General features: G+C 45.1%; 1 protein-coding gene across 1 annotated transcript; it reads left to right on the forward strand.

Moving 5' to 3' along the window:
* Positions 1-2,094: 2,094 nt before the first annotated feature.
* PSMD6 (proteasome 26S subunit, non-ATPase 6) lies at positions 2,095-8,516 on the forward strand. The gene is made up of 8 exons (XM_056501148.1): positions 2,095-2,375; positions 3,382-3,587; positions 4,095-4,240; positions 5,233-5,452; positions 5,558-5,666; positions 6,681-6,849; positions 8,000-8,077; positions 8,211-8,516. Exons 1-8 carry the CDS (start codon positions 2,231-2,233, stop codon positions 8,305-8,307), a joined length of 1,170 nt encoding a protein of 389 aa, XP_056357123.1. The 5' UTR covers positions 2,095-2,230; the 3' UTR covers positions 8,308-8,516.

The raw sequence follows: 8,516 nt of genomic DNA on the forward strand, positions 1-8,516 counted from the left end.
GCCACTCACATAAGCAACATTCAGCCATGTGTGCAATGCCTGGAACATCAGCCTTACTTAGCAGAAAAAACCCCAACCATCCTTTTCTTCCCAAACAAGGCATGCAAAGAATAAACAGCATTCCTTAGCTCCAGAGCACACTGCCTAAGGAATAGAGCTGGGGACAAGATGCAAAAAAAAAAAAAAAACAAAACCCAGAACATGCAAGATGCCTAAAAGTGTCTGTCATAAATAAAACTAATTAATAGGCCTCTGAGCAAATGCAAAGGCCAACAGGCAAATAACATAAACACTGCTGCAAAAGATCTGCATGCTGCTCCCCACAAAGCATCAAAGCCACTGCTCCTTGCGCAATCGATACAAAAGTGATTGCAGCTCAAAAAGAGAAACAGAAGACAAAGGAAAAAAATGACTGCTCTTAAAGAAACAAAGGAACTAGCCAACTTACAACACAGCTTCTCCTTCATTTTATTCTAAAATACTATAACTACAAGCCAATAAATGAAGTGGGGGGGAAGTCAGAATCAGCGTAAAAAATACTAGCACGTATCAAAAACACAGCAGGCAACTGTTTCTTCCAGCCATCTCCTAAATAATTCATGCCCAATATACAGAAGCCAATCTTGGGAATGCACAGTGCCAAAACAGTCAAGGGAACTGTTTCTGCCATCACCCAGATGCAAAGCACAACTCCAAAACAGAGGCACTGGCCAAAAACATTGTACTTAAACCCCAATTCCAACAAACAGCACCAAAATGTGTCTGGGGGAGCTCAGATATACAGCAAGCGTGGTCCAGGAGTCTGGGTGGGATCCTGCATCCCACAGGACAGCCCTGGGCACCCAAAAATGCCCTTTGCAGAAGCCAAGCACCCTGTGCCAGCCAAACCACCCAGCTGTGTTCCATTCCAAAAGCATCAACTGTGTTTTTATCTTGTTGCCAGCTTCCAAGGGAATACAGTGGCTGATAGGGAGCCATAAAGATAAAAAAAGGGCTTGATGTTAGGTATCAACTGGGGATAACCTCAAGGACTCCCCACACAGGGCTATGGAGGCACAGGCTGTGTCCCATCTGTAACATGTGGCACAGACAGTTTGTGGTAAGGAGGGAGAGTGGGGCAGGACCAGGGCCAGTGGGGCAGGACCAGGGCTAGTGGGGTGGGGTGACACATGGGGACCACCCAGCCCTTCTGCCACCATCTCCACTTGACGTTCCCAAGGGAGGGAACACGCTCCAGCACTGGCAGTGTGAAGTCAGGAAAGACAAAATCAACAATATTTAATGAACAGATGGAGAAACATCAAGAAAAGCAAAATGAGGAGTAGATGAACACAGGCTAGAGTCAGGTATGACTTCCCCACCATCCTGGATGAAATACAACTAAAACCAGGGCTGTTCAGAGCCTCCTTTATTTCCTTCTACTTGTTTTGAGCCACAAGCTCAATGTAACACATTCAAGCTCCTGTCTGAAACTATAAAGGCTATAAACCCATTTTTTCCTGTGACCCCTTGCAGGTCTGTGTCCTTCCCCTGTGCTCAAACAGCAGTCAGGCCGTTCCTAGGCCTGTTCAGCCTTGAGAAGAGAGAGCAGAGAGGGACCTCAGCACTGCCGTCAGTGTGTGTGAGCAGCGGCCCAGGCTGTGTCAGTGTGCCAGCAGGGCAGGTGACAACGGGCACAGTGATGCACAGCAGCTCCAGCTGAAGTGAGGGAAACCTTCCTGTGCACAGCAAGATTGTCCAGAGAGGCTCTGGAGAAACCAGAAATCACTCACTAGAAATACTCCAGAACTGTCTAACACTCCCCTGTACGATGTGCTCTGGGATCATAGAACGGTTTGGGGTGGGAGGGGATTCTGAACATCACCCAGTTCCAACTCCCTGCCACGGAAAGGAACACTGTCACTAGACCAGGAGCCCCTTCCAACCTGGACGCTTCCAGGGATGGGGCAGCCACTTTCCCTGTGCAGGCTGTGGCTATGATTGTGGCTATGACTGTGATTTTTTGCTGTTTCTGTGTTTGCGCCCGTGCCCAGGCCCCGCCGCCGCCAGGGGCCGCCCCGCGCCGCGCCGCCCGCCGGGGACCTCCGCGCCGCCAGGGGGCGCCGCGCGGCGGAAGCGCTCGGCCGCTTCCGGCCGTCGCGGCTGAGTCACTGCGCCGCGCCGCCCTCCCTGCCCGAGCCGCCCGTCCCGTCCCGCCGAGCCCGGCCCGCGGCCCCGTCCCGCCGCCGCCATGCCGCTGGAGAACCTGGAGGAGGAGGGGCTGCCCAAGAACCCCGACCTCCGCATCGCCCAGCTCCGCTTCCTGCTCAGCCTGCGGCCCCGCGCTCCCGACCCCGCCGCTCGTGATGAGCTGATGGCGGCGGTGCGGCTGCACAGTGAGTGGGGCCTGGGGCAGGCTGTGAGTGTGTGTGGGGGGTCTGTCTGTCGGCCATGTGTCTGTCCGTGGTCATCGATCCCCGGGCAGGGCTGTGTACACGTCCCCCGCAGTCCGGTATCGCTCTGCCCCCGGGCCTGACTCCCTCAGAGCACGGACAGCCCGAGAGCAGCGGGGCAGGGCGAGGCTCGCACCTACCCGTGCCGTGCCCTGTCCCCAGCTCCGAACACTCTTACATCGTGCTGGGCTGTAAGAGCTGTGAGCTGGGCACTGCGGGCTGCTGTAATCACAGTGGGATAAAGAGAGTCACAGAACATCCTGAGCTGGAAGGGACCCGCAAGGATCGTCAATGTCCGACTCTTGGTCCTGCACAGGGCACTCCCAGCAATACCACTGTGCCTGGGAGCATTGTTCCAGTGTTCCATGAGCTCTTCCCTGAGGAGCCTCTGGAAGAAGAACCTTGTCCTGATATCCAACCAAAACCTCTCCTGACACAGCCCCATGCTGTTTATTCGGTTCCTGGCTTTTAGAGAGCAGAGATCAGCGCCTGACCCTCCACTTTGTCTCACGAGGGAGCTTTTAGGTCTCCCCTCAGTCTCCTCTTCTCTAGGCTGAACACACCAAGTGACCTCAGCTACTCCTTGTACATCCCCTACAGACCCTTCATCATCTTCATGTCCCTCCTTTGGATGCCCCCTAACAGTTTAATATCCTTCTGGTATTGTGGTGGCCAAAACTGCCCCCAGAACTTGAGGTGAGGCTACCTCAGTGCAAGGTAGGGAAAGTGCAAATGGGAGCAGTGCAAAGAGCAGTGATGAAGAAGGATCAGTGAAAGGAAGCATGAGGGGCAAGGCCTGCAGAAACAGTGGCTGTGCTGTGTCTGGATTCAGCAGGTACCTGGTCACAGAAGGGACATCTCTGGTGTTGACAGTCACCTTGTCTTTTTAGGAACAAACACACTCTTGTTGCAGCAATGAGCAGCAGAACCCTTCCTGCTTTTCTTTCAGACATGGCTCCATACTATGAAGCCCTGTGCAAGTCTCTTGAGTGGCAGATGGACACAGATCTGCTGAACAAAATGAAGAAAGCCAATGAGGAGGAACTGAAACGTCTCGACAACGAATTAGAGGATGCAGAAAAGATCTTGGGGGAGAGCGAAATCCGGGATGCGATGATGGCCAAGGCTGAGTACCTGTGCAGGATTGGGGACAAGGTTGGTGACACACAGGCTTTATGGACTCAGAGAAAACACTACCTGGGAACCCTCTTACCTGGGCAGGTCCCAGTAAGCACTGGGGAACTTGCAGAGCATTTTATCTCTGGCACAGCTCACCATGGCTGGCAGAGAGGGGAGAGTCTTACTGAAATATAAATTGTTTAGAAAAAAACAGTCCTTGAAAGAAAGCAACTTTTTTCTTGGCAAGGGGAAAAGTTTGCAGATACTTGCTTTCCTTGCACCTTTAGACTTATCCTAGCTATTTAGATCATGCAGCTGAATTTCAAGTTACAAAGTAAATTTCTATAGTCTTTAGCTTTAAAAGATACATGAGGAACAGCTTTTCTAACTTGATTTAAACTTGGATAAGTTAGGATTATTCAGAATGCATAATGTGAAAGTCACAATTACCAGTGGGAAACAACACATGTTCTTACAACAGGTATTTTGTGAATGATCTGGATGCTTTTAACATTCTTACAGTAGCAAATACTGTTTTGCCAGGAGGGAGCTCTGACTGCGTTCCGCAAGACTTACGACAAAACCGTGGCCCTGGGGCATCGCCTGGATATCGTGTTCTATCTGCTGAGGATTGGCTTGTTTTATATGGACAATGACCTCATCACACGGAACATTGAAAAGGCAAAAAGGTACTGCTTGGCTTGTCTGAGTGCACTAAAGCACTTTTGAAACAAGCTGGAGCAAAAAAAATAGAATATAAATGCCTTTCTGTCCAGAAATGACTGGGACTGGTTGTGAATGAGAATCAGAGTGATGGATGGGTGGTGCTTTGTCTTAGAGCACTTCCTGCTTCTGGATTTTTTTATGGTGGGGGCAGAGAAAGGTTAAGATTTTGTGGTGGGTGTTTTCTAGCAGCTTGCTCAATTTGTATTTGTAGCCCAGCTCCCACTCCCATTTTGGGTGTGACTGGACTGTGCCTCTGCCAGCTAAGTCCAGCTGCTCCCAGTGGCAGCCAGGTGACTCTGTAAAGAGGGAGCTTTTCCTCTAGAAGCAAGAGCAGCATGGTGTTTTGGTGCCACTGTCATTCCCGTGTTCCCATTGCGTCAGTGTTTCTATGCTCCCAACGTTTTGAACCTCAGCAGTTCCTGCAGAAAGCTGTGGTTCAGTCTCTGCTGCTGCCATGAGACACCAAGGCAGAGGAGGGTCCTTCTTCCCTTGTTCTTTGGGCAGGGATATTTTGTGTTGCCTTCTCAGCAGTTTGGTCTCATTCCTGCCCTTCTTACAGCCACACCAGTTTTGTGCTGATCCTTAAAAAGTGGCAACTGGTATCTTTTTTCTATGTTGCTGGTTAGACAGCTCTGATTTTAGCAGCGAAGGCGGTGGAAATCTGTTGCTGCAGTCTAGGCTGATAGTAATATTTATCTGCACATCCACAGAGACTGTTGTCACAGCTGAAGAGGCTGTAAACTTTTCCTTTCAGCTCAAATTTGCACTGTGTAAAAGGCTGTCCCAAGGAAGCCACTTCCCTACACCAAGTAGTGTAACAAGGCTTTGAACAAGCTGTAACATAAACCAAGTTATTCTTTCTCTAATCTCATGGTATCAGTTGATTTGTACTTGTTTCATATAACTTATTACATTACACATTTGCATAAGTAAATATTCTTTGTTCTATTTTAAGTCTAATAGAAGAAGGAGGAGACTGGGACAGAAGAAACCGTCTCAAGGTGTACCAGGGCCTTTACTGTGTAGCCATTCGAGACTTTAAACAAGCAGCAGAGCTCTTCCTTGATACAGTTTCCACGTTTACATCCTATGAACTGATGGATTACAAAACCTTTGTAACATACACTGTCTATGTCAGCATGATTGCCCTGGACAGGCCTGACCTGAGGGAGAAGGTAAGGAGAGCATGTGGAAACACTGGTGCAAACTGTCAGAGCCTTTCCTTATGTTCATCTGGAGGCTGAAAGGGATGGAGGTTAAAGATGTGTGTTTGCTTTCAGGTGATTAAAGGAGCAGAGATCCTGGAAGCCTTGCACAGCTTGCCAGCTGTACGGCAGTATCTCTTCTCTCTGTACGAATGTCGTTATGCAGCCTTTTTCCAGTCCCTAGGTAAGGCTGGGTTGTGTCCCACAACTGTGTTCCAGGTGTTCCAGTTATTTGTTTCAGATCATACACGACTTTTGTGGAGTAGCTACAGTCTATAACTAGAGCTATGTGCAGAAAAAACAAACTATTGGGATTTTTTAACAGTGACTTAAAATTATCTGCTTTGATTTTCCAAACAAAGAAAAACAAATTTCTCATCCAATGAGCCTTGTGAAAGGTCACATCTGATTAGGTGAAAAAGCACTTTGAAAATGGCTATGAAACACCATCTTACCTGAGGAGTCAGATCAGGAAAGATTTGAAAGCTTTCTGTGTAAAAGGGTGACACCAAAGAAAAGCTTTTCAGAAAACCCTCATTCTTGCCAGTTCTCAGACTGCTTGTTTTTCTTCTGTGAGATTTAGAATACAAGAATGTAAGATATTTAGAAAAAGCAAGGAAAACCCTTGATTTCATGGAAGACTAGGCCTGATGGGACTGAGTTAAAGGGGAGCATCTTCCTATTGCCAGCCTCATCCCAAGCAAAGAACTTGTCAGGGAAAAAAAATCAACTTCAGTGCCTGGAAATCCTTGAAGCTAATTTAAGAGTTGGTAGCAGAAAATTTGTGCAATGTCCTTATACAGATATGAGTAACAGTGTTTCTTCAAGAAGTTACATACCGAGTTGTGCTTGTTACCCAGCTCCAGGCTTGCCTTCAGTGAGGTGGTCCCTCTCCCCCCTGAAAGAAAGGTGCTGTGTTAATTACAGGCTCCCCTCAGCTTTGCCACAATATTGTTTGCATGTTCTTACTGCTCCTGGTTCCAGAACTGATACAGATTACATGAATTTACTTTTCTTTAGTGCAGAATCCCTTTCATATCTTGAGGAGTGCAAGAACACAATGTAGTTATGGTCACACCTATTACTTATTAACTGTGTCTGCTCCTGTGTTTTATTTACATAACTGATATTTGACATTTCTTAGCAATTACTAACTTCTTTTTTTTTTTTATTTTGCTTCTTATTTTTTTCTTTTCAGCTATTGTAGAGCAAGAGATGAAGAAAGACTGGCTGTTTGCCCCTCACTACCGATACTACGTCCGGGAAATGCGAATCCACGCCTACAGCCAGCTCCTGGAGTCCTACCGCTCCTTGACGTTAGGGTACATGGCAGAAGCCTTTGGAGTCAGTGTAGAATTCATAGACCAGTAAGTTCTTTGGCTTTTTCAGTTCATAGAGGTCTCCCTTTATGCCTTTTAAATATTAGTGATGATCTCATTATGAATAAAAATCCTTGTTCACTTGTATTCTAAATATGCCAAGTTACATTTCTATGGAAGAGTGTGAGAAGTGTTTATTAATTACTTTGTTCTTTGTATTGCTGTATTTGTTGACCTCCATATGCTATGAAACTTTAGATTTTAGATAGCAAAAACTGAGCTGTTCCAACTGGGGATCTGCACATTTTTTGTACTTTGCCCTCTCTCATTTTGCTTCGTTTCTGTTATGTGGACAGGATCTGATGTTTTTTGCTTAATTCAACCATACCCTGCAGTCCCAATTTGAAATTCTTTTCTAGAATAAAACCAACATACTTAGATCATGATAAGAATTAAGTGGTGAGTGAAGTAAGAAACTGACTTTTACTCATGTACATGAAGCACATTATTTCAAATGCTTCACAAGAGTTATTTTTGTTTCAGATTTTCTAACATAGAAAACTTACAGAAATACAAAACTGCTTGAAATATTCAGAAATTAAGAAGTGTTTCAAGAGAAACCAAATACTATTTCATTCAGAAGTAATTTTTTAAAGTCATACTAATTCTTATGCTTGCCAATAATTTATTATGAGTTGTAACTTACCTTACTGTTGAGCACAGGAATATTTTCTTCTACCATCAGTGCTGTAGACCACCACTGATTAAACAAAATAATAAAATTTTTAAAAGCGTTTTAAAAAAATTTAATATTGTTGATATACTTTCCTAATTAATTGACTGGCACGAAGATATTTACCTCAGGATAAATTCCAAATAGCCACACTGCATTACTGCTGCCTTTGGATTTGAAGAGTATTTGATACAAAGCTCAGTGATAAATTTCACTAACTCAAGTACAACACTTTGGCCTGAGAAGAAGGAGCTAAGAGGTTTTGTATTCAGGTCATTAAAATTATTATTTTTGAGTGCCATGTCCAAGCCTTAATAAGATAAGATGAGGATGTATAAGATACCTTATGAAGATCCATAGGCTGTTGCTTCAGAAATACAGTGTGGTTTAACAGCAGTTTCAGTGCTCTTAAGTCTACAAGTCCCTGGTGAAACAGGATTTAACCAACTTTTTTTCTTCATTTAGGGAACTTTCAAGATTTATTGCAGCTGGGCGATTGCACTGCAAAATAGACAAAGTAAACGAGATTGTAGAAACTAACAGGTATGTAACAATCCCTAGAGGTTGTTCTTGAATTCTCAATACTTCGATGACATTTACTACAGAAATGTTTAATGCTTTGGTATAAATCATATTCTTAGTTCTAACCCCTTTTTTTTCCCCCCATGATTCCTAGGCCTGATAGCAAGAATTGGCAGTACCAAGAAACCATCAAGAAAGGAGATTTGCTGCTAAACAGAATTCAGAAACTTTCCCGAGTAATTAATATGTAATTTTTTAATGCAAGGGAATGCAAAATTTAGATGTTTAAAACATTTTGGAAGTAACCTATAAATATATTGCATAACTTGGTATACTGTAGGGAAAAAAATAACTAGCAAGAAAAGGTAGTGTTTTTACTTTCCACTTCATTATGTACACACTGTTCTGTTCTGGTGTATGGAACCCAGTCCATTTATTAAATGTATGATACTGTTGGTCA

Source organism: Oenanthe melanoleuca, chromosome 12, assembly GCF_029582105.1.
Source record: "Oenanthe melanoleuca isolate GR-GAL-2019-014 chromosome 12, OMel1.0, whole genome shotgun sequence".
Taxonomy (NCBI): domain Eukaryota; kingdom Metazoa; phylum Chordata; class Aves; order Passeriformes; family Muscicapidae; genus Oenanthe; species Oenanthe melanoleuca.